Genomic DNA, 27,024 nt, shown 5'->3' on the forward strand with positions numbered 1-27,024 from the left:
AATGGCCTGCAAAATCTGAAAGGTGCACTTTGGAATATGTGCCCCTTTGCCCACCTTGGCAGCAAAAAAGTGTGACACATCTGGTATCGCCGTACTCAGGAGAAGTTGGAGAATGTGTTTTGGGGTGTCATTTTACATATACCCATGCTGGATGAGAGAAATATCTTGGCAAAAGACAACTTTTCCCATTTTTTTATACAAAGTTGGCATTTGACCAAGATATTTTTCTCACCCAGCATGGGTATATGTAAAATGACACCCCAAAACACATTCCCCAACTTCTCCTGAGTACGGCGATACCAGATGTGTCACACTTTTTTGCAGCCAAGGTGGGCAAAGGGGCACATATTCCAAAGTGCACCTTTGGATTTCACCGGTCATTTTTTACACATTTTGATTGCAAAGTTCTTCTCACACATTTGGGCCCCTAAATTGCCAGGGCAGTATAACTACCCCACAAGTGACCCCATTTTGGAAAGAAGACACCCCAAGGTATTCTGTGAGGGGCATGGTGAGTTCCTAGAATTTTTTATTTTTTGTCGCAAGTTAGTGGAATATGAGACTTTGTAAGAAAAAATAAAAAAAAATAAAATCATCATCATTTTCCGCTAACTTGTGACAAAAAATAAAAAGTTCTATGAACTCACTATGCCCATCAGCGAATACCTTAGGGTGTCTACTTTCCGAAATGGGGTCATTTGTGGGGGTTTTCTACTGTTTGGGCATTGTAGAACCTCAGGAATCATGACAGGTGCTCAGAAAGTCAGAGCTGTTTCAAAAAGCGGAAATTCACATTTTTGTACCAGAGTTTGTAAATGCTATAACTTTTACTTAAACCATTTTTTTTTTTGCCCAAACATTTTTTTTTATCAAAGACATGTAGAACAATAAATTTGGCGAAAAATTTATATATGGATGTCGTTTTTTTTGCAAAATTTTTCAGCTGAAAGTGAAAAATGTCATTTTTTTGCAAGAAAATCGTTACATTTTGATTAATAACAAAAAAAGTAAAAATGCCAGCAGCAATGAAATACCACCAAATGAAAGCTCTATTAGTGAGAAGAAAAGGAGGTAAAATTCATTTGGGTGGTAAGTTGCATGACCGAGCGATAAACGGTGAAAGTAGTGTAGTGCCGAAGTGTAAAAAGTGCTCTGGTCATGAAGGGGGTTTCACCTAGCGGGGCTGAAGTGGTTAAACCAACTACACATACCATTTCTCCTTTCAGTAAAGCCAATCCTATTTTATGTGACTGCATATTCTGCCCCTTTCCAAATCTTTGTGGTCCATAATAGTTGATAAAGCCTCTGTTCTGCAATGAGAGATAAAATACAAGCAATAAAAGATACCATGTAGCATCAACAACTGTAACGGCTTATCAAATGTTTGTGCATGACGAAAAAGAGTTCTAGGTGTCCCCCTTCATGTTCTGGTTCACTATTTGGAGTAAATGTGAAGCCTTTGGATACCTCATGTAATAATATGTAAATTATGGCACATACATTAAATGCAACTTTTTATTCATAATAAACTGCAAATCTGGGTATTTTATATTATTTTCTTGATTAAATATTTTATATATTCTAGATTATATATTAATGTAAACTGTTTAATAAAATGTATGCACTAGTTGAAATCGTCTAGAAACCTGATGTTGAGGTCAGACTTTAGCTTATTATCTGTTACTTTCTATCAATGTTCTAATTAAAGGGGTTATCTAAGGCTTAAAAGGACCTCAGAGAGTGGCTGACCCATGGTGGGGTTCATACTTACCAGATGTCTGGCTCCATTGCTCCCTGGCTGTCTCTGCAGCTTCATGATGCTCTGGCACCAACATCCTGTTGATGGGCGCCACATGACCGCTGCAGCCAATCACTGGCTGCAGTGGTGACCTCTCACCTGTGTGGCACGTGACTCAGTGACGTGTACAGCCTCACTGGAGAGCTGATCTGGGTCATATGACCGCTCAGACTAGAAAAGAAAATGGCGTTGCCACTTCCTGATCTCTATACACAACACTTGCTAACTCCTTCCTGACCGGACGATTTTCTATTTTTTAAAATCCCACCATAGTCTATGGGTTTTGTTTTTACAGCTTTCCCTATGTGGTAAAACTGACCTCTTACCTTGATTCTGCGGGTCAGTATGTTTACAACGATACCACATTTATATATTAAAAATGATAAAAACTGATTTTTCTTTGCATTGCCATATTATAAGCAATGCATAGTTTTGTCTACGGAGCCGTGTCAGGGCAAATTTTTTGCTGGGAAATCTGTCGCTGTTATTGATACTATTTTGGGGGGCGTAAGACTATTTGATTAACGTATTTTTCGCTTTATAAGACGCAACAGTGGGGAAAAAATGGCAGTGCATCTTATAATGGCAGTGCATCTTATAAAGCAAATACTAATGAGTGCTTTCATTATGGAAGTGTTCTTTAGTATGCAGGAGGCACAGGAAGCGGTGAGTGTAGCGCATGCTGTACTCACAGCTAACTGCATTTCTTCCGGGCGCCGTGCCGTACTGTGTCCCGACTACGTGTCGAATCAGGACATAGTACACATGGGCGCGCACTATGATCTGACATTGTGTGATATCATGTCATAGTGCAGGATGGGGCCCAGAAGAAAACCAGGGAGCAGTGAGTGTAGGAAGAGTCTGCTGGCACTACCGTCCGAAGCAGGAGAGCCTAGTTAATTTATTTATTTTATGTCTGATCTGAGTTCTGATGAGGATTGGGGATCTGACTGGAGGTCTGATCTAAGATCTGATACATATTGAGAGTTTGAATAGGGGGGTTTGATCTGAGGTCTGATAAAGTTTGTGGTTCTGATCTGCAGTCCGATAAAATTTGGGTGTCTGATTTGAGTGTCTGATCTGAGGTCTGATAACGTTTGGGGTTCTGACACAGATTTGCGATCTGATCTGAGGTCTAATAAGGATTGGGGGGGTCTGATGAAAAATAGTTTTTTTCTGATTTTCTTTTATAAAACCTAGGTGCGTATTATAATCAGGTATGTCTTATAAAGCAAAAAAATTATTTTGGTAGGTGAAGCGACAAAACAAAGTCAAATTAGCCATTTTGATTTTTCCAGTCACAGCGTTGTATGAGATAAATATACTTATATTTTTATAATACGGGCATTTTGGGAAATGGTGACGTCTATTATCTTTTTGTTGTATTTATATTTATTATAGGAGAAAAAAGGGTGAACTTTTTTTTAATATTTTTTAAAACTCCCTAGGGGACTTGACCATGCGATGAATTACCATTGCAGTCTATTGGAGATTCGCTATGGTCCTATGGAGCCCTGCCACAGAAACGGGTCCCCCGATCTGAGGGCAATGCTCCTAGGGAAAGACTTCTTAGATATCATGGTTGCAATTGAACACAGCATCTGAGGGGTTAAAAGTCTGTCATTGGTGTTATCGCTCATCGCAGACTTTACCACCAGGTGTAAAACAGACCCGGGTTCTACGGCACTTGCTCAGCTTCTGAGTGGGTACCATCTTTAACCACTTCAGCCCCGCTAGCTGAAACCCCCTTCATGACCAGAGCACTTTTTACACTTCGGCACTACACTCCTTTCACCGTTTATCGCTCGGTCATGCAACTTACCACCCAAATGAATTTTACCTCCTTTTCTTCTCACTAATGGAGCTTTCATTTGGTGGTATTTTATTGCTGCTGACATTTTTACTTTTTTTGTCAATCAAAATGTAACGATTTTTTTGCAAAAAAATGACATTTTTCACTTTCAGCTGTAAAATTTTGCAAAAAAACCGACATCCATATATAAATTTTTCGCCAAATTTATTGTTCTACATGTCTTTGATAAAAAAAAAAATGTTTGGGCAAAAAAAAAAAAAATGGTTTGGGTAAAAGTTATAGCGTTTACAAACTATGGTACAAAAATGTGAATTTCCGCTTTTTGAAACAGCTCTGACTTTCTGAGCACCTGTCATGATTCCTGAGGTTCTACAATGCCCAAACAGTAGAAAAACCCCACAAATGACCCTATTTCGGAAAGTAGACACCCTAAGGTATTCGCTGATGGGCATAGTGAGTTCATAGAACTTTTTATTTTTTGTCACAAGTTAGCGGAAAATGATGATTATTTTTATTTTATTTTTTTTCTTACAAGGTCTCATATTCCACTAACTTGCGACAAAAAATAAAAAATTCTAGGAACTCACCATGCCCCTCACAGAATACCATGGGGTGTCTTCTTTCCAAAATGGGGTCACTTGTGGGGTAGTTATACTGCCCTGGCAATTTAGGGGCCCAAATGTGTGAGAAGAACTTTGCAATCAAAATCTGTAAAAAATGACCGGTGAAATCCGAAAGGTGCACTTTGGAATATGTGCCCCTTTGCCCACCTTGGCAGCAAAAAAGTGTCACACATCTGGTATCGCCGTACTCAGGAGAAGTTGGGGAATGTGTTTTGGGGTGTCATTTTACATATACCCATGCTGGGTGAGAGAAATATCTTGGCAAAAGACAACTTTTCCCATTTTTTTATACAAAGTTGGCATTTGACCAAGATATTTTTCTCACCCAGCATGGGTATATGTAAAATGACACCGCAAAACACATTCTCCAACTTCTCCTGAGTACGGCGATACCAGATGTGTCACACTTTTTTGCTGCCAAGGTGGGCAAAGGGGCACATATTCCAAAGTGCACCTTTCGGATTTCGCAGGCCATTTTTTACAGATTTTGATTGCAAGGTACTTCTCACACATTTGGGCCCCTAAATTGCCAGGGCAGTATAACTACGGCACAAGTGACCCAATTTTGGAAAGAAGACACCCCAAGGTATTCCGTGAGGGGCATGGCGAGTTCCTAGAATTTATTTATTTTTGTCACAAGTTAGCGGAAAATGATGATTTTTTTTCTTTCTCTTTTTTCCTTACAAAGTCTCATATTCCACTAACTAGCGACAAAAAATAAAAAATTCTAGGAACTCGCCAGGCCCCTCACGGAATACCTTGGGGTGTCTTCTTTTTCACACATGCGGACGTCTGAATGGAGCCTTACAGGGGGGTGATCAATGACAGGGGGTGATCAGGGAGTGTATATGGGTGATCACCCCCTGTCATTGATCACCCCCCTGGTAAGGCTCCATTCAGACGTCCGCATGATTTTTACGGATCCATGGATACATGGATCGGATCCGCAAAACACATGCGGACGTCTGAATGGAGCCTTACAGGGGGGTGATCAATGACAGGGGGTGATCAGGGAGTGTATATGGGTGATCACCCCCTGTCATTGATCACCCCCTGTAAGGCTCCATTCTGACGTCCGCATGATTTTTACGGATCCATGGATACATGGATCGGATCCGCAAAACACATGCGGACGTCTGAATGGAGCCTTACAGGGGGGTGATCAATGACAGGGGGTGATCAGGGAGTGTATATGGGTGATCACCCCCTGTCATTGATCACCCCCTGTAAGGCTCCATTCAGACGTCCGCATGATTTTTACGGATCCATGGATCGGATCCGCAAAACACATGCGGACGTCTGAATGGAGCCTTACAGGGGGGTGATCAATGACAGGGGGTGATCAGGGAGTGTATATGGGTGATCACCCCCTGTCATTGATCACCCCCTGTAAGGCTCCATTCAGACGTCCGCATGATTTTTACGGATCCATGGATACATGGATCGGATCCGCAAAACACATGCGGACGTCTGAATGGAGCCTTACAGGGGGGTGATCAATGACAGGGGGTGATCAGGGAGTGTATATGGGATGATCACCCCCCTGTAAGGCTCCATTCAGACGTCCGCATGTGTTTTGCGGATCCGATCCATGTATCCATGGATCCGTAAAAATCATACGGACGTCTGAATGGAGCCTTGCAGGGGGGTGATCAATGACAGGGGGGTGATCAATGACAGGGGGTGATCAGGGAATATATATGGTTGATCACCCGCCTGTCATTGATCACCCCCCTGTAAGGCTCCATTCAGACGTCCGCATGTGTTTTGCGGATCCGATCCATGTATCCATGGATCCGTAAAAATCATACGGACGTCTGAATGGAGCCTTGCAGGGGGGTGACCAATGACAGGGGGTGATCAGGGAATCTATATGGGTGATCACCCGCCTGTCATTGATCACCCCCCTGTAAGGCTCCATTCAGACGTCCGCATGATTTTTTGCGGATCCGATCCATGTATCCATGGATCCGTAAAAATCATACGGACGTCTGAATGGAGCCTGACAGGGGGGTGATCAATGACAGGGGGTGATCAGAGAATCTATATGGGTGATCACCCCCCTGTAAGGCTCCATTCAGACGTCCGTATGTGTTTTGCGGATCCGATCCATGTATCTGTGGATCCGTAAAAATCATACGGACGTCTGAACGGAGCCTGACAGGGGGGGTGATCAATGACAAGGGGGGTGATCAGGGAGTTTATATGGGGTGATCAGGGGTTTATAAGGGGTTAATAAGTGACGGGGGGGGGGGGGGGTGTAGTGTAGTGTTTGGTGCGACTTCACTGACCTACCTGTGTCCTCTGGTGGTCGATCCTAACAAAAGGGACCACCAGAGGACCAGGTAGTAGGTATATTAGACGCTGTTATCAAAACAGCGTCTAATATACCTTTAGGGGTTAAAAAAAATCACATCTCCAGCCTGCCAGCGAGCGATCGCCGCTGGCAGGCTGGAGATCCACTCGCTTACCTTCTGTTCCTGTGAGCGCGCGCGCCTGCGTGCGCACGTTCACAGGAAATCTCGGGTATCGCGAGATGACGCGCCGATGCGTCCAGGAGGAACAAATCAACCACCTCCCGGACGCATTGGCGCGTTAGGCGGTCGGGAGGTGGTTAAAGACCCAACATGTGTTGTACATGTACACCTATGTCAGGAAGAGGTTAAGCGCTCTGTATAGATTGATGCAGAAAAAACAATCCCTGCCTTCTCTATGGGGAGCCCTGATGTCATTGAAAGTGGGCTTCCCACACCTCCAGCTACACAATTAGCGTGCAGCTGTGGTCTCTGCAAGCACATTTTAAAATGTCCATGCAGAGATATGTGCCGATCACCCGGATACAAATAGTCAATGGGTGGTCGGCAAGAGGTTAACATTTCTAGAATTTTCCCTGGAGCAGTCTCACCCTGACAGTTGATGGACAACGTATTAGACCTAAACAGTTCCTTTCGCCAAACTGGTGTTCAGTTTTTACATACAGTACTTCACGTGTCTGATATGAGGAAGTTAACCTACACATACACTCTGCTATAGAAGCAAAACGTGTGCATTTAAAGCAATACATGTTTTCCCAGCCGGTGTGAATATCAATAATATTATCGTATGTTCTTTCCTCATCTTGTCTCCTAATCTAAGATCTCCACATTAGTTATATTTGTTTTAGGATTTTGAAAACTGAACAGTTTAATATACATAACAAAAGCAGACTACAATGTAAAAGTCTACAGTGGACAAGGAGGACATTGGACTAGACGTAAAGGGGTTATCCGCCTTTTTCTAACTGCTGATCTATCCTTTGGATAGGTCATCAGCATCTGATCGGCTGGGGTCCGACACCTGGGACCCCCGCCGATTAGCTTTTTGAAAAGGCAGCGGTGCTCGCAGTAGCAGCGCGGCCTTCTCGCTGCTTCCCGTAGGCCAGGGACATTGCGACTATAGGTCATGTGGCCTGGGCACAGCTCAGTCCCATTGAAGTGAAGGAGGCTGAGCTGCACCCAGGCCACATGACATAGTCATGAAGTCAATGTCCTGAGGGCGGATAGCCCTTTTTACATGTATGGATATTTAGGTCGATTTTATCAGGGATGAGGGTTTGTATGAACGCCTCCTTCCCAATAATTGGCCTGTATAAAAGCTGATGTCGATCACCTGATGAACGATCAGACACTAATCAGATGATCTTGTCGTTCTGCTGGCGCCAAAAGTACCTTGATCTTATGTGCTGCCTCATAAACTCTCCTCTCAAGGTCTTCTGATGGATCACCAGTATGACATCTTACATCTCTCACAACAAGGCTGAAATGGTTTCCACTTAACTGACCAAGATGTAAGTGCTGGTTAGTAGGATGTATGTTATATATCTTCAGTCCCTTTTTTTCCAGTAGTCCTTCAGCTTCACGTAACCTAAAGAAAAATACAGATGAAGATCTAGAAGCTGTACGTTATAGGTCATGTTGGTGAAAATCATTATATTGATTAGATATTATATAATCCAAATCATCTCAGAAGATAACTATTGCACCTCTCTGGAGTCACTTTCTTCACAACCACAGACTGGTATGTAATGGCTTTCTTATCTTTAATACCAGCATAGCTAAAGTCTGAAGGGAGGACACCAAGTGCAGAAGCCAGGTAACCAATAGCTTCCAGAGTTTCCAGGTTCTTTTTCTCGAGGGTAAAAGCTAGAACAAAGACAAAATATTTCTTGCATTAGAAAATTATCAAATAAATCTACCAGAGTGATCAATGGAGCAGTGACCCTGACTGATGAAAATCAGGCCTAATGACAAGCGGCGCAGTAATTCCTACCTGTAAATATGTCAGGGGTTTCCTCTGATCTCTGTCTTTTTCCAGATGAGCCTTTTCTCTCCCTGAATCTAACAGTTATGCACACTTTCTGCTGTCCATCAGTGCATTTCTCGGAAAAGGATTTGGTTTCTACCAGTTTCCCGAATTTCTTACTGATGAAATGGTGTACAGATGTCCTGTGTTCTTTACAGACATCTGGTTGAAATGTAAACCTTGAGTTTTCTACTTTTGCATCTAAAAATGTAAAGAATTTATCTGCTTCCTCTTCAGATGTCAGCAAGGAAAGCTCTTGGTAATCCAGATTTGGTTTAACGAGAAGCTCTGTGCTCCTGGTAAAAGTGAGGAGGAATGGGAATGTCTGTCGCACAGCACTGTGGAGACTGGCTCTAGAATTTTTGGCTGGAAAAAGGCCCAAAGATAGTTCACGTTGCTCACCTCCGGTTACTTTAGAGTCAAAGGTAGATCTTACTGAACATGCAAAGTTAGTTAGGGATTCCACAACATCCAGACACAACAAAGTATTAAGCACATTATACTGGTCTTCCTCACATTCGGGAACATCTTGGTCCTCAAAAACATGATCAGACTTCGCAACCAAAGCCTCACATATATCTCCATCAAGGGTGTCTTTAATCTCAACGGCGCTTGGGCATAGTTTCGGCTTTTTGATGTTTCGGTCATTACTCTGTTGTGTTTGTAATTCTTCATTTACTTCTTTGTAGACTTTTGTAACCAGCTGCCCATTGACATCAATCTCTGTTACAACAAAGTCATCTGGAGAATTTTTAATGGTTCCATAAAAGCCAATGTGATCATTTATATAAGAAAGAGAGCCAAGATCTATAGGTTTTTCTTCCATTTTATTAATGAACAGTCTAAAAACAGAAAAAAAGTTAACATGGAATAATTACTATAAATAGCAATATATATACCTCACGCACTAAATGAGTTGTAACGTCCTCATTGCCATAAGTGTCTGAAAAGAGTTAGTCACACTCCAAATGAAGCCTGTATAACAAAAACACAATAGTAGCGGACAGGAAGAGAGAAGGGAGACGGCACCTGCGCACTGCGCGCCCTGTCTCCTCATAAAGCTGATCGGTGGAGTTGCCAGGTGTTGGACCCCCACCGATCTGATATTGATGACCTATCCTGAGGATAGGTCATCAATATTAAAAGCCTGGACAACCCCTTTAAAGCCATATTAAGGACAACGAGATTCGGAACAAGCGTTCATAGTAACATTTGTTCCTGATAATTGACCGTGCAGCTTCTTTCCGGCCGATTTGCATCTTTCATCAGGATCCTCCCACATTCACTGTGCATCGGCCTTTATAACTCGCGGTGCCGATACAAATGAGCACAGATGGATGTGTTGATCATTCATCGGCGATTGTCCTGCCCAAACATCGGGCAGTGTAATAGGGCCCTTACAATGGGGCTCCCATTTCTCCTCACTGTGGTGGTGAATTGTGCATGGAGCAGTGGTCACACATGTGCCCTGAAGCTTATTTCAATGTCTATAGGGCCAATGGAAACAGTCAAGTACAGCTCCTAGTAACAGGTGGCCACGCTACATCCCTTGTAGAAACAAGTGTAGTCACCTTTCATGCTACCAGGACAGAACAATGGCTCAGCCATCAATTTTTAAACTTTAAATCCAAACCTCGGTACCGAAGCCGTCTTTGGATCCATGTTTTAAAATGGTTTTAATGTTGAAAAATCAAATCCCACGAGATTTTGGAAATAACAAATTTCCCTTGCCGGAGCCCATACATTCGAATACTGTATGGAGACGGGTCTCCGTACAGCATTCAAACGAAGTCTGGAGCGAATCTACTTCAGATCCGAAGCTTGATTTGCTCAACACTAAAAGCCATTTCTGCCAGAATTCTGGAGTGCAGCGCTGGATAAATTCCCCCCACAGTTCTTTAGACCCATATCACACGAGCGAGTTTTCCACGCGGGTGAGATGCGTGAAGTGAACGTGTAGCACCCGCACTGAATCCTGACCCATTCATTCCAATGGGTCTGTGTACATAAGCGTTTTTATCATGCATCAGTTCTGCGTTGTGTGAGAATCGGAGCATGTTCTATATGCTGCGTTTTTCATGCAGCCCATGCCCTATAGAAGTGGATGGGGCTTCAGTGAAAACCGCATTGTAAGGCCTCATGCACACGACTGTTGTTTTGGTCCGCATCCGAGCCGCAGTTTTCGCAGCTCGGATGCGGACCCATTCACTTCAATGGGGCCGCAAAAGATGCGGACAGCACTCCGTGTGCTGTCCGCATCCGTTGCTCTGTTCCATGGTGCGCAAAAAAAATATAACATGTCCTATTCTTGTCCACTTTACGGTCAAGAATAGGCAATTATATAAATGGCTGTCCATGCCGTTCCGCGGAACGCACATGGACGCCATCCGTGTTTTGCAGACCGCAAAACACACAGCGGTTGTGTGCATGTAGCCTAATCCGGATGCAATGCATTTTTCACTGAAGGTTGCGAGGAGATGTTGTTTGTACGTCCTCCATTTTTATTTCACTCGTGTGAAAAACGCATAAAAAATGATTACACTCGCGCTGAAAAAACTGAAACACTGAGCGCCAATGCAGACAAAACTGACGGAACTTGCTTACGAAATGGTGCTAGCTTCACTGGACGCACCCTGACACAATCGTCTCGGAATCCTGACTTTTACCATGTGGCATCCTTTTTTACCAGATAACGCTGCATAGAATAGCAGTCTGGTGCAAATGCCGCCAGAAGGCCAAAGTGGTGTTCTAGAGGCCTGTGGGGCAGTTTCACAGATGTGTCAGACGCCTTCTAGGTACACAGGGCTAGGTTCACATCGGCAGCAGCCTCCGTCACAGATTCATGAAAATATATATTATTAAATACTGCTGCAGCGGAGCTTTGTTAAAGAGCCTGTATTCACGCTGGACCCCATTATAGTGAATGGTATCCATTGGGCACTGCCAGTCTCCGCCTTTCTGTTCCTATGCCAGAAACGTACTGCACATGTGCATTTAGCTGGAGGTAACTGGGCAGAAAAGACGCGGCAGTCTGAATAGAGCCTAGCATTCCCCTCACCTCTATGGCTCCATATGGAATACCATACACTTAGTGTACAGTATTATGGTGGCCAACCTGAAATTATCTCTGCAGCCTGTGCTACTGCAGTAACCTGCTCATGTGCATCATGTGGTAAACAGCATGGAGCATTAGAAGGAACTGCACAGCGCTGGACGCTACAACCACCCGTGCAATTCACACGCTACTCAATAAAGTTTATTGCGTTACAATATTTGTCACGTGGCTCCCTAGACGCGATGCATGCTGTGACTTGTAGTCCACACATGACTGTACCTAACCTGAGTGCGATACGAACCCTCAGCGCTCCTCAGTTTCCTGTCCGCTGACCACGCCCAGTTTTGATTCAATAACCAATCACAGCAACCGGATGGTAAACGTCACCCGTAGCCCCTTAAAGGCACACGGCCAGTGCAGGACATAGTAACATAGCTGTGTGTAAAGCTTTTGCCCGTCCGTATCTGTGGCCGCATGTCCTGGACCATGTTCTGGTGTGACTGCGGCCCGGGACACGGCCTGTATGTACCACGTGACATGTGTGGCCAGAGCTGCTGGGTGCAGCACTGAAGGGGTGCCCTCTGCTGGAGTTTCCAGTATTGTGAAAGCGGAGAGGATGCGGAAATCTCCTGCTCTCACATCCCTGTATCCGTGATCGGTGCGGGTGGCAGGACCTCAGCTGGTGAGTGGCATTGCCAGTAGCTGCTCAGGGAGAGTGGCAGTGCATGGCAGCAGCTTGATATGTGCTGGTTTGGGGAACAAGGCGGTGCAGGGGTGCAATGCCCCATGCCAATCTCAGGGGTTTTTCTTTATCTTAGTTTTTAAGTTGCTTTTTTGTGCTACATGTCACTGAAGTCAACAGCCCAAGAAATCCTACGTACCACTAGTGCTGGGTGAACTTGTGCTTTCAAGTTTGGGTTATCTAAGAATTCCGTTATGGATTCCATAAGTTATGGTCCGTGGTGGCGGAATCCATAACGGAATTCTTAAATAACGCAAACTTTGTACGTCGAAACCACAAGTTGGCACAACACTACATACCACATGCCTCCAAATTTTAGAAAATTGCAAAGAGGGAAAATATGTGCGGCAGAAACGGTGCAATTTTTTTCACGCTAGACCACACCTCTAAGGGTCCATTCACACATCTGTAAAATGTGTCCGGATCCGTTCCGCAACGTTGTGCTGTCCGCATCCGCACTTCCGTTCCTCAAAAAATAGAACATGTCCTATTCTTGTGGCAGACACGGACAAGAAAAGGCCTTTCTATTTAAAGTGCCGGCCATGTGTCCGTGTTTTGTGGATCCGCAACACTTGCGGATGTGTGAATAGACCCTAACTGCACCCAAAGCATAACTATACACACCTGGTCCCCTTAATACCCCCACATAGTAATTATGCCCCCTTAGTGCCAGCACACAGGAGTAATAACCACACTGTGCCCCCTTCACTTTAGTTATGCCCACATTGTGCCCCTCACAGTAGTTATGCCCATATTGTACCACTCACAGTAGTTATGCCAACATTGTGCCCCCTTCACAGTAGTATTGCTCACATATGCCTCTTCACAATGATATCCCTCACTGTAGTAATGCCTACATTGGGCCCCTTTACAGTAGTTATGCCCACACCGCCCCTTTACAGTAGTTATGCCCACACCGCCCCTTTACAGTAGTTATGCCCACACCGCCCCTTTACAGTAGTTATGCCCACACCGCCCCTTTACAGTAGTTATGCCCACACCGCCCCTTCACAGTAGTTATGCCCACACCGCCCCTTCACAGTAGTTATGCCCACACCGCCCCTTCACAGTAGTTATGCCCAGATGTGCCCCCCTTCACAGTAGTTATGCCCAGATGTGCCCCCTTCACAGTAGTTATGCCCAGATGTGCCCCCTTCACAGTAGTTATGCCCAGATGTTCCCCCTTCACAGTGGCATACCACGCAATCTTTTGGATGCCCAAAAAGGGATATTTCCACCTGAATTGTGATAGATTCAATCACTGGCTGAGGTGGGTCAGTGCTGCAGCCAGCAATTACCCCAGCAGCATTTACTGCCATTTCAAGCTAGTATCAGGAAGAGGGGTGCAGTAGGAACGTGGCTGGGGATCGGTGAGATGAGTAGAAGTTCTTTTATTTTTTCACAGCATGTGCAGTCCCTGGGACAACTTTTTTTTTCTTCTTGCACTTGAATAGCCATTTGGATATTAGCAAATATGTAATCTTTTTATAGTAAGCCACGGCCCCTGAGCCCCGCTCTGCCGTGCAGCCAGTTCGTCCATGGCTGAACGCTACATGGAGGATCTTTAGAGAAAGCTCCATGCCTTTATTGTAACTGTACATGCGCTGCTTTTCTTAATCTGCCTAAGAGCAGCGCATGTCCAGTCTGCCTCCCAGCGATCGCTCTGATTGGCTAGTCTGTACAGACTAGCCAATCACACGATCCTAATGATAAGATAAGATGCCTTTATTGTCACTGTACAATACAATGAAATGTTGTTTGGAGCAATCCTAGATGCCATGGACAGAGGAACAAGAACTGACATTTAAACTAAAGCATTACACTAAAAAAACAAAACATTGCACTAGAAGGCATTACTATTCACAGTTCACAGCATATATACAGTATAGTAAGTGCTTGTGTATATATCACTGATTCAGACACCACTGCAGACAAGAGGTCATCATGGGGTCATGAATGCAGCAGTCACTTTCAGTCTGTGGTAGTTTCTATCCTAGGAAGGGGCAATAATCTCTGAGCATTTAGGAGACTGATTGCTTTGGGGTAAAAGCTGTTCTTCAGCCTAGTGGTGCGGGCATGTAGGGCTCTAAGACGCCTACCAGAGGGTAGGGGAGTGAAAAGGCTGTGGCCGGGTTGAGTTGGATCCCTGCAGATTATTTTTGCCCTGTTGCTGCAGCGAGCAGTGAAGATGTCATCCAGTGATGGTAACTGAGTACCAGTGATTCTGCCAGCCATTCTGATGATGCGCTTGAGGGTCTTCTTGTCCTCAGAAGAGCAGCCGGAGTACCACACTGTAATGCAGTATGTGATAACAGATTCTATGGTGCACCTGTAAAATGCCGGCTGAATCTGTGACTGTGGGGATCAGAACCTTCTAAAATGTGTGTGTATATATAATATCCCCCCCCTTCCCGTGGGCTCCAGCTCCCATTGTGCCCCCCCCTAATTTCAGGATGGCCAGGCGGCTGCACTGCTGATCCCCCTTCACAGGCATCCGGCTTGCCTTTGTATAGATGATCAGGCTCCTGCCTAAGGCTTACTGTGAGTGACAATGCACTGCAGTACACTATGCAGTGTACTGCACTGTATTGTAAACCATCAGACCCACTGGATCTTCAAGAAGCAAGTGGGTCTGGGTAAAAAAAAATGTAAAAAAAATGTAAAAACAAACTCAGATTTCTTCTTATAGCCACACATTTATAATTGATTAAAAATTTAAAAAATAAAATACACTACACATGTTTGGAATCATTGCGTCCATAACTACCTGATCTATAAAAGGATCAGGTTACTTTCCCGCACCGTGAACGGCATCAAATTTTTTTTCCCCATCTCACGTCCCAAAAAAGGTATTAAAAGTGATAAAAAAAAGTCGTATGCCCCCCAAAACAGTACCAATCAAACAGTCACCTCATCCTGAAAAACAATGAACAACTACATAATACAATCCCCCCAAAAATTAAAACAATATGGCCTTCAGAAAATGGTGACACAGAAAAAACATGTTTTTTTTGGCCAGGGATGTCATGTGACCACTCCTCTGAAGATGCTTGCTGTGATGCATGCTGGGATTTTTACTTTCACTTTGAAGCTGCTCCCCCCACACAGCCTCTCGTCTATGGGAGCATGCTGTGCTGAACACTATTAGAACAATTATATGTACACCGTATATCGCTCATGATACAAATACCTTGTGGCTTTAGTTATTATCTTATTCCTAAAAACCCATCTTTTTACAGTGGCCTATAACTTCTCATCAGTTGGTACTTGTCCTTCTATTAATACTACTCCTTAAAACCCAATGGCTTCATTCAACACTGTACCCCAAACTCCTTGCACAGTAATGCACTTCATATCTGGTGAGTGGCTCATACAGCTTTAGGCTACATGCACACGACTGTTGTGTGCAAATTGCGGATCCGCAAAACACGGATGGCGTCCGTGTGCGTTCGACAATTTGCGGAACGGCACGGACAGCCATTGATATAACTGCCTATTCCTGTCCGCAAAACGGGGCCACGGAACGGAGCAACTTTTGCGGCCCCATTTAAGTGAATGGATCTGCATCCAAGCCGCAAAAACTGCGGTTCGGATGCGGACCAAAACAATGGCCTTAATGAGGCCTTATGTGAGACCTATTTACATGGCAGAACCACTATACACAGCAAGCACTTTTTCCTCTTGAGAGTAGGGCCCTCTTCATTATTATTACTACATGACCAAGTAGAACACTGTTTATTCTTCTCACAGGACGTGAACATGAGTAAGACTATATCACCATCCACTTATGTCCGTAACCTCAGCCCTGGACTTCTCCGTCAGTTGGCTGATTTTCTTGATCCCCAAGAAGGATGGAAAAGACTGGCTGTTGACATAAAGAAATCTTCAGGAGAGTCTCGTTATACACAGTTTCATATAAGGTATAAGTCCTTTATATTTTCCTTTTAGCCACCAGTAAATATACGACCTTGAGTTGTCAAAATGTAAAAAAAATAAAAATTGCTGTTGTTTCTGGATTGAAACTAAAATGGGCACTACTATATCTCTTATAGGAGTTACCGTACTCCAAGGAATTGTCCTACCACTGATTTTTCATATTCGACAATCCAATAAAAAGAAATTACATTTACTTACATAGCATGGTGCCATCTGGTGATCAAAATGTATAGCAATGTTCCTGGCCATCTACTGAGCTGAGCGCTGCTGGTCACACATGGTCATGCTCTCTCATGGAAGAGGTTAAGGTTCTTATTGGTTGCACTTTGACAGGGTCAGGTGTGATGATGTTTTCACTGCCTGGCCCTGTCAATCAAAGTGGAGAAGGAGCTGAGCTTCTAGGTGTAAAGGCAACACCCCCATTGCTCCTAGCGGCTCATTTGCATATATTGAAACATCATTTTTCTCAGCAATGCGGGCACATATGAACATGGGACCAACACAGATGTCTTCAGCTGCACTTTAATGTGTTTATTCACACATCAGTGGTTTACCGTGGGTCTGTGATTACACCATGGCAGCTAGTTTGTTTTGTTCATGCATCATCCGTGTTAGGCCTCATGCACACAACCGTGCCGTTTTTTGCGGTCCGCAAAAAAAAAACAAAAAAAAAAAAAACAGAAGCCGCCCGTGTGCCTTCCGCAATTTACAGAACGGAACAGGCGGCCCATTGCAGAAATGCCTATTCTTGTCCGCAAAACAGACAAGAATATGACATGTTCTCTTTTGCGGCCCCATTGAAGTGGATAGGTCCGCACTCGAGCCGCAAAAAATGCGGCTCTGATGCGGACCACAACAACAGTCGTGTGCATGAGGCCTTAGACCGTGGTTTTCATGGATCGATGCTCTGAAAACTAATTTTCAGGCTAGCAGTGTCCATGAAACATGGATGACACTTGGACTAAAGAAATCATAAAACCACGACTCAAATCTGGAGAGGTCATAGACAATGTCATGGATGAAATATGGAACGTGTGGTCATAGACAGACGTGTGAATGAGGCATTCGGCCCCTTTCAGACAAGCAGGTTCCACACACTGGACTTGCAGCGTGAGTATGCGGCAGCTCCCGGCCTGACCTCTCAGCACTGACGGGGCGCATAGCATTGTATTGATTTATGATGCTATGTAGCCCTTACAGCATTATCTCAGTGTTATCCAATACATTCCAGAACTGTAAGGGTTACAGAGCATCATAAATCAATATAATGCTAAACGACCCTCTCAGTACTGTGAGGTCAGGACAGGAGCTGCCGCATACTCACACTGTGAGTCCAATATGTGGAACTCGCTTGTCTGAAAGGGGCCTTAGTAATGGTCTATTTTTTATTTCAGGCACACCCCGAGTGTTGTCCAGTTTCTTCCTCAATCCGGACAACCCCTTTAATGGAATACTGAATATATAGTATTTTGGGAGTATCAGTCTGTATGTTGCCATAGTATATTTGTGTGGATTACTGTATTCATAGTATTTACATCAATGTATACAGTTGATTAGAATTTCATTTATTTTAAAGGCGCTTTGAAGGGGTTATTCAGAAGGGTAAAAGCCCTACACATGAGTTGCTTTATGACTGGGGGACAACAAACTGCACGGTGCAAGATCTCGGTGACCTTCTGCGGAGGAATGAATTCTTGACGGCAGCTTCCCTTTTTCCATGTGGTAATTATTATAATCCTTATTATTCTTTGCTTAGTGTCAACATATTTTACTAAGGGTACTTTTACACTTGCGGCAGTGGATTCCAGCAGGTAGTTCTGTCGCCGGAACTGCCTTCCGGGTACAGCAAACCGGACGCAAACGGATGCATTTGTGAGACTGATTCGGATTCTCACAAATGCATTGCAATACCGGATCCGTCTTTCCCGTTGTCATCTGGAAAACGGATCTGGTATTTATTTTTTCTTCTCATTTTTAAAGGTCTGCGTATGCGCAGACCGCAAAACCAGATCCGTTTTGCCGGGACACTTGGGGCCGGATCCGTCAATAATGCATTTCAATAGAAATTAATGCCGGATCCGGCACCCCGATAAGTGTTCAGGATTTTTGGCCGGAGAGAAAAGTGCAGCATGCTGTAGTATTTTCTCCGGCCAAAAAAACATAAGAGGGACTGAACTGATGCATCCCGAACGGATTGCTCTCCATTCAGAATGCATTAGGATAAAACTGATCAGTTTTTTTCCGGTTTTGAGCCCATGTGATGGAACTCCATACCGGAAAACAAAAACGCTAGTGTAAAAGTACCCTAAGCTGAACACTGATAGGGTGTAATGTTCTTATAATGGTTATACTGCCAAATAGCATTTATCACCTGTTCACAGGATACCTCCTGATACAAGTATAATTTCTAGAGGTCTAACTGCAGGGAGCCCCAGTGATCCAGAGAATAGAGGGTCCCTAAGCCCCCTGTTTATATGGAGTGTGCATGACATAGTACACGCTTGTCCACCGCTCCTTGTTCCTATATGGGGCCGACATAAACAGCTTGCTCTGAATCCCATTGAAGTGAATGGAGTGGTGGACAGACATGGACACTACTGCGTAAACAGAATTTACTTAATATGAAAGGGATATCATTTGTTTTAATATAAATGTGACCGTTTTTATTTGGCTTCCCTTCATCTTTAAAGGGCTTCTGCAGTTCTTTTAAACTCATGATCTATCCTCTGGGTAGAACATCAGCATCTGATTGGCGGGGTCCGACACCCGGGACCCCTGTCTATCAGCTGTTTGAGAAGGCAGAAGCGCTGGCACCCCTTAATCAGACGCTGATGTCCTATCCAGAACTGCAGAACCCCTTTAATATATTTAGATTTGTGTATATTAATACCAGTCCATATGTATTAAATGCATATAAACGTGTAACTAAGGTGACGGGTAGAGATTAGCGAATTTCATATTTTGAAATTCGTTCACACTTCATTTACTGGTAAAAGGGGAATTGCGTTATGGATTCCGTTACCATGGACCATAACGCAATTCTATAACAGAATGCCTTTAGAGGACTCTCCTGCATAACGAAAACGGGACGGATCCGTTTTGCAGCCCACAGACTTCTATTATGACGGAATGAATAACGGAATGCCTCTAAAGACATTCCATTATGAATTCCGTCTTAGAATTGCGTTATGGTCCGTGGTAACGGAATCCATAACGCAATTCACCTTTTACCACCAACTAAAGCGTGAACGAATTTCATAACCTGAAATTCGCTCATCTCTATCACTTTTATCCTGTTCCCTCCTTCCTACCTCCATTTCTCTCCTGCTTGTCCATAACTTCACTTAAACTCAACTTCCCAAACATCTTCAACTTGAACTGCTAGTTTGGTCAAGAAACACGGACATATGTCTGTCTTAGGCTGAGTTGACATTTCCGTTATTTCCATTAGTTATTGTGAGCCAAAACCAATAGTAAAGCTGAATCGGGTATAATGAACGGATTTGTACCTGTTCTGTGTTTTTGACCCGCGCCTGGTTTTGGCTCACAGTAACTGACCAAATAACTGAAGTGTGACTTTAGCCTAACATGCGTGGCTCATAGGTGCCCTCTAGTGCAGGTATTTCGTATTGCCTATGTCACGTTTGCACATTTCCGTACTCATTATTATTTAGAATTTTTAAGATTCGAGATTGGAGTCCAATAACTTTATTTTTTTATTTTTTTATAGTATAATTTTTAGTATAGTTATATCTCACTTTTTGCATAGACTTGAATTATGTGCTGCAGTTGCCAGTGAACAGTTGCAATAAAATGATGTTTTTATTGATTGTCTTGCGAGCAGAGACAGCAACAAGATCTCGATGTCAAACTCTTCCTATGGATGAATTGCAGGCACCACAGACAACTTTTGAGACGAGTAGCAAAACGGAATATGGAAACCCTGTTTCTGAAAGCACAGAAGCAGAAGAAAATGACGAAGAGACATCAGGTAGGGCATTAATATCATAAACCATTTTCCTTTCATTGTCTCAGTGCACCTAAAATGAGAAATGAAGCAACTCTGCCAGTAGGTTGTAATTACAAAAAATTCTAATTCTATTTGTTTCTACAGCTCCTATACAGACCTATGTATCTCAATGGTAACAGCCCTGTATTGTCTCATTCTGCAGCCGATTTCCCTTTCTACCTGTCCTTTATGCATACAGTAGCGGACAAAAGGAAGGAAATTGAACAAAAGTGGTAGCAAAGTTAAAGGTCAGGAAATTTAGGTGAACCCGGAGGTGTAACACGGTCAGATAGTATGTGCCATGCCATGCCATGAGGTGGGAACAGTAGTGAAATTATTGGACACACGAGTCCCAATCTACCAAACAATGATTCTTCTGCTTATTTAATCCCAAGGGTTAGCTGTACACTTGAATCTTTTCCTGCTTGTTGAACCCTTTGCTGCTGAGACAATGTTCACGCTTTTGAAAAAAACTAATTCTGAGAGAGAGAAAAAAATCAACATACCCCCTATACCGATACATTTTCTGAAAATGAATGCCTGGCACTATAAAATTACCACCTCGCACTTAAACGGGTTGTCCAGAATTGAGGACTTTGTTCTATTAGTACAAGACAGACATACATATAACATACATCCATGTCCTACCTTTTCCACATGTTTCTGAAGCCCCGTTTTCTTATAGGAAATTCTTCGCCGGAAGTGAAGTTTTCTTAGACTCGGTGACGTACAGGATCGCTGAAGCATCTTCTTCCGGCTGCTCAGGGAGCCCGGTGACGTCACCGGCACTGATGGGCGGGCTTTAGCGCTGCTCTAGCTAGTAAAACGGATAGGGCAGCGCTAAAGCCCGCCCATCGGAGCCGGTGACGTCACCGAACAGTCTGCCGGGTGGAAGCCTCCGCCCGGCAGTGTGTTATTGTAAACAAAAGAGCATTTGCCCTGCGCGATTTAGTGCATTGCAAAGGAGAGCATCGGAGCATGAACTGCTCCAATGCTCAAGTCAGGGGGACTGCTTGGGTGAAAATAGAGGTTTGTCCGGGTTCAGCTCTGAACCCGGACCCCTTTTATAATGAGTATAAAAATGTATGCTGAGGTCTAAGTCTGAGCCAAGCATGGCCTGAGATGCACAACGTCTACTAAAACAAAAAATTCTAAATGTGCAGAGTTCATACATTTCGCCCATATATCTTCAGAAATATCACTAGAACTGAAGAGTCAAAAAATCCCCATGATTCAGATGGCAGTAAACTTATGAGATGACACAGGATTAGGAGTATGAGGGTGATCAAATGTATGTAACATTTTAGAAAAGGGGAGATCGTACATGGGGATAGAGGACAGTAGCAAATGTGATCTTTATTCCTGGTGTTACTTGCAGCTTCCCAATCCCAACCAGTGCTGCTCCCCCCAATTCAGAGGAGTACTGTTCCCTTTCTATTGCACCTACAATATTTAGCCATAGTATCAAACTGAGATTTTGTGCATTAAAGGGTTTCTGTCACCAGAATTAACCCTATTATGCTAGCTGACATTAGCGATAAGCTAATGTCACCTAAAACTAACTAGCCTATTCCTACTTTTATCTATCCCCGTTATGCCAGAAATCTAACTTTCATAATATGCTAATTAGCCTCTAGGAGCCGGGGGGCGTTGTTCCTGCTCCTAGAGGCTCCGTTCTCCCACCTTTTGTCGCCTTCCTCCAAGTCCTGATTGACAAGGCCAGGCAGCGATCGCATCTGTCTGCCAGCCCTGTGCTCTGGTGAAATCTCGCACCGTTCAGTATTTGGCGCAGGCGCGGTGAGGAAGCTGGCAGCGTACGAGCGTCTTTCCCTCACCGCGCCTGAGATTTTACGCGAGATTTTACCAGGGCACAGGGCTGGCAGACAGATGCGAGCGCTGCCTGGCACTGTCAATCAGGACTTGGAGGAAGGCGACAAAGGTGGGAGAATGGGGCCTCTAGGAGCAGGAACAACGCCCCCCCCCTTCCCCTCCCTAAAAGTAGGAATAGGCTAGTTAGGTTTAGCTGACATTAGCACATCGCTAATGTCAGGCCTATTGCACACGACCGTATGGCTTTTTCAGTGTTTTGCGGTCCGTTTTTCATGGATCCGCTGTTCCGTTTTTTGTTTCCGTTGTGTTTCCGTTTCTGTTCCGTTTTTCCGTTCTGTTTTTCCGTATGGCATATACAGTATACAGTAATTACATAGATAAAATTGGGCTGGCCATAACATTTTCAATAAATGGTTCAGGAAAAAACGGAACGGAAACGGAAGACATACGGATGTATTTCCGTATGTGTTCCGTTTTTTTTGCGGATCCATTGACTTGAATGGAGCCACGGACCGTGATTTGCGGGCAATAATAGGACATGTTCTATGTTAAAACAGAAAAACGGAAATACGGAAACGGAATGCATACGGAGTACATTCCGTTTTTTTTGCGGAACCATTAAAATGAATGGTTCCGTATACGGACCGTATACGGAACGCAAAAAATGGGCAGTAAACGGGAAAAAACGGCCGTGTGCAATAGGCCTAAATCTGGTGACAGAATCCCTTTAATATATTAATATTTAAGCGCTTTCTCTAATATTCCAGCCACGTTATAGTCAATACCTTTTACATACTTCCTTGGCACTAATAGGGTTGTAGGTGTTGTCTTACTACTATATCCTCTTTCCATATGCTGTTATAGAACATTTGCCTTTCTAGGCATTGCATGACCACTATTTAAAAGAGTTTACCTTCAGCAGAAGACCCATTTAAGCTCTTTATTGTAACAGTACCACAGTATTTTTGTTGTAAAGGGAAATTCAACCTAAAATATGATGTACTATTTAATTTTTGACCCCTCTGAATGTTTGTTTGTTTGTCATGTAACTTTACAGGTTTTGGCATTTTTTCCTTTAACCAGCTGAAGAGAATTACAAGAGACTTTGATGATCGACCACTTTCTGATGGAGGATGTAAAATTGGAGAGGGTGGCTTTGGAGTTGTTTTCCAGGGCCACTTGAAGGGTGAAAAAGTGGCAGTGAAAAAACTGACGACTGTAGGTACCAGCCTCATGTTTGCATTGCTTTTAATTCATTAATAAATCATCCTAATAATCAAATACCCAATACAATTTCTCAAGGCAAACAATGAATGACACCAGATTAGCGAACCATAATTAAAAGAAATACAAACACAAATGAAAAAGCATTTTAAACGGAGCCGGAAGCACAGCTCCATTCCAAGTGTGGTGGCCATCCTGGGTTACTGCAGCTCAGCTCCCACTGAAGGGGATGTAACCTGGAACAGCCACTACACTTTGAACAGAGCTATGCTTGTGACTCCATTTCAGTGCTAGTTCCATTGCCGGAGGCTGCAGGGTCAGCTGATGGTGGGCATTTGGGGTCTCTGACTGCCACTGATTGGATATTAAAAACCTTTCTTGAGGACAGGTCTTCAATATCAGGAGCTTGGAAAACCCCCTTAAAGAACACAGTTACTGTACATAATTGATGTGGAAAAGTAAATGCCCCCAATGCCTTAGTAGTTGGTTATGCCATATTTTATATGCAGTGGTTTCAACCGAACAATAATTTAATATGTTTGTGACATTTTTGCCCCACTGTTTTGCACAGCAGGGCTCAGGCCAGAACATCCTCATAAATACACTAAACTATGCGTCTGTACTCTTTAAGAGCTCCTAGTAGCTAAACAGTACAACATTTTTTTGTGCCATTAGGCTAATAGTAGTATGACCTGTAATATGTACCTACTCAGAGATTGCACTATATTTTTTCCGGAATAATATATCTATAGATAAATGTAAAGTTATGCCTGGGGGGGGGGGGCGCTAATCATCTGCATGCAGCATATGTCCTAGGGGGAGTAAAACTGGGAGAGTCACTTGTTGAGAAGGATCTGGGTGTATTAGTAGATCATAGACTAAATGACAGCATGCAATGACAGTCAGCTGCTTCTAAGGCCAACAGAATTTTTGTCTTGTATTAAAAGAGGTATGGACTTGGGAGACAGGGATGTAATATTGCCACTATACAAAGCATTGGTACAGATTCACCTGGAATACACTGTACAGTTCTGGACACCAGTCCATAAAAAGGATGACTGGGAGTTAGAAAAAGTGCAAAGGAGAGCAACAAAACCAATAAAGGGCCTGGAAGATTTTAGTTATCAGGGATGAAAAGAACTGAATTTGTTTAGTCTTGAAAAAAAGACATCTAAGGGGGGATATGATCATCCTGTACAAATATATAAATGTACCATACGAAAAATATCGAGAGAAGCTATTCTGTGTTAAACTCCATAAAAAAATAAGGGTCCACTCCCTACACCTTAAGAAAAAAAGATTGTCATACGAGGCGAGAAGCATTCTTTACAGTAAGGGCTGTGAATCTCTGGAATAGTCTGCTGCAGGAGATGGCCACAGCAAATACAGTAGATGGCTTCAAAAAAGGTTTGAATTCCAAATAACATTGAGGCTTATGACAATGTATAGAAATCTTGTTCTACACACCCTTTCCCTTTGACCCAACCCCTTTTTAAAAGGAGGATGGACATTGATCCAGGGATTTGTTTTGTGAATCGATATAGCAGGATTACATGTTGGACTTTTGTTGTTTTCCAACCTTAAGGGTCCATTCACACGTCCTGTTTTTTTTCATCCTGAAAAACGGTCCGTTTTTTGCGGATCCGTTGTTCCTGAAAATGTTTCCGTATGTCATCCGTTTTTTGCGGATCCGCAAAAAACGGGAGCATGTATACATTTCAATAATCAAATAAAGTTGTTTGGATTTCTTTGAAAAAAAATTGAAAAAAAAAAAAATATTTGTTATGTGTTTCCAGGAACGGAATCCGCAAAAAACGGATGACATACGGAATGACATCCGAATGTCATCCGTTTTTTGTGGATCCATTGACTTTGTATTGTACCAGGATCCGATTTTTCAGGACAAGAATAGGACATGTTTTATATTTAAACGGACATGCGGAACGGAACAACGGAAACGGACAGCACACATTGTGCTGTCCGATTTTTTCCAGGACCCATTGAAAATGAATGGGTCCAGATCTGGTCCTGATCTGTTCCTGAAAAAACGGAACAGATCAGGAAAGAAAAAACGGACGTGTGAATGGACCCTAACTATGTAAGGCCTCATGCACACGACTGTGCCGTTTTTTGCGGTCCGCGGATCCACAAAAAACAGAAGCCCTCCGTGTTGCCTTCCGCAATTTTCGGAATGGAACGGGCGCCGGCAATATAAATGTCTATTCTTGTCCGCAGAGCGCGGACAAGAATAGGACATGTTATATTTTTTTTTTTTGCGGGACCGCGGAACGGAGCCACGGATGCAGACAGAACATGGAGTGCTGTCCCCATCTTTTGCAGCCCTATTGAAGTGAATGGGTCCGCATCCGAGCCGCCAAAACGGCGGCTCGGATGTGGATCCAAACAACGGTCGTGTGCATGAGGCTTAACTATGGAAAAAAATACTCCACTTACCATTTTTGAGGAGTGTTTTTAGCCGAGGAGGAATGGGAATTTTGCAGTAATTCAAATATATAATACATAGGCCTAAATAATGTTAAGGGATTGTTCACATCTGCATTGGAGGCTCCGTTCAGGCCTCTGTTACAGATTCTATAAAATGACTGAACACATGCAGGACGTTTTTTGTCTGGTAAAAAGACAGGATCCCGAATGGAAACTAAATGGATGCCATCACAGTTTATGGAGTCTGTTCAGCTCCGTTCCTGTCAGCGGTGGTGTGAACGCACCCTAAGAGGTTGGTATTCTTGCAGAGCAACCATTACAAGTCTAAATAACATCTCTCCCCTCAGTACAGCCCCACCTAGTCACAGACTCTCTAAAAACTGTATGTGTGGTGGAATGACCACAGGAAGGGAGAAAGCAAGTCACATGCAATGCCATGTGCAGTGCTGAAAATCAAATGCAGTACAACATTCAAGGAGGGAAAGCAAAGTATACAGTATACAGAAGAGCAAAGTGATTCTAAACTAATTGGATTCATCATCAAAATTATTCTGCCAAATGAATCCGAAGTTTTTGGCAATTCACTTTCAAAGAATAGCGCAACAGTGCGATCATTATTTTACTGTTAAAATGCAAGGGAAATGAGGCAGGTAAGGCCATAATGCTTTGCAGGCAGCCTGTCTCCAGTCAGGGAGCAGGATATTGACTGGTCCTTCAGGCTCTGTGCTAGCTCAGAAGCACTGATGCCTGCCATTGTGAGTTCAGCCAGTGATAAGTCTAGTTGCTCTGGCAGACACCAATTACAGACACAAGCCAGCAATGCTGCTCCTAAAAAGGAGAATTTTGGGGCGCTTGCTCAGAACAATCGACTGCTTTTTCTATTACTATAATGATAATTTGTGTATAAACACCAGCAGGCAATAAGGAGCAATCTATGGAATGGTTTTTAATTTTACAAAAGCATAACACATCTGACGGCACAGTGTGTTTTTAAACAGGATGTTTGTTATTGCCGTAAACCATGCGCTTTCCCATAGCTATATATGTCAGTGTTGCTCTGAAATTAGTTGCTATTGCCTTCATTGTGTGAAAGAGATTAAAGAGAAGGGGGAGGGAAAAAATTGAAAAAGAGAAAAAATTATTCCTAGGAGAACTTAATCATCATACTAATGTTAACCAGAAACCCCCAACAGTTTATAGGCTTGAAA

General features: G+C 43.4%; 2 protein-coding genes across 5 annotated transcripts in view; one reads left to right on the forward strand and one right to left on the reverse strand.

The window, feature by feature from the left end:
- The window catches only part of PUS7L (pseudouridine synthase 7 like), a 34,237-nt gene extending 22,225 nt beyond the window's left edge, over positions 1–12,012 (reverse strand). The window contains exons 1-5 of one of the 3 annotated variants that reach the window (XM_044280364.1): positions 11,932–12,012; positions 8,543–9,417; positions 8,256–8,415; positions 7,942–8,137; positions 1,212–1,310 (exon numbers count right to left, since the gene is read on the reverse strand). In XM_044280364.1, coding sequence (XP_044136299.1) covers positions 1,212–1,310; positions 7,942–8,137; positions 8,256–8,415; positions 8,543–9,401 — 1,314 coding nt within the window. In that variant the 5' untranslated portion in view covers positions 9,402–9,417; positions 11,932–12,012. Of the gene's footprint in view, positions 1–1,211; positions 1,311–7,941; positions 8,138–8,255; positions 8,416–8,542; positions 9,418–11,914 lie in introns of all 3 variants that reach the window. The other 2 variants (XM_044280363.1, XM_044280365.1) reach the window with 2 other exon arrangements.
- Positions 12,013–12,157: 145 nt separating this feature from the next.
- IRAK4 (interleukin 1 receptor associated kinase 4) overlaps positions 12,158–27,024 on the forward strand; it is a 31,219-nt gene continuing 16,352 nt past the window's right edge. Inside the window, exons 1-5 of one of the 2 annotated variants that reach the window (XM_044280366.1) lie at positions 12,158–12,312; positions 16,123–16,292; positions 17,885–18,030; positions 20,150–20,299; positions 23,205–23,365. In XM_044280366.1, coding sequence (XP_044136301.1) covers positions 16,132–16,292; positions 17,885–18,030; positions 20,150–20,299; positions 23,205–23,365 — 618 coding nt within the window. In that variant the 5' untranslated portion in view covers positions 12,158–12,312; positions 16,123–16,131. The remainder of the gene's footprint in view (positions 12,313–16,122; positions 16,293–17,884; positions 18,031–20,149; positions 20,300–23,204; positions 23,366–27,024) is intronic. The other variant, XM_044280367.1, reaches the window with a different exon arrangement.

The sequence above is a fragment of the Bufo gargarizans genome, chromosome 2 (genome assembly GCF_014858855.1).
Source record: "Bufo gargarizans isolate SCDJY-AF-19 chromosome 2, ASM1485885v1, whole genome shotgun sequence".
NCBI classification, from domain to species: Eukaryota; Metazoa; Chordata; class Amphibia; order Anura; family Bufonidae; genus Bufo; species Bufo gargarizans.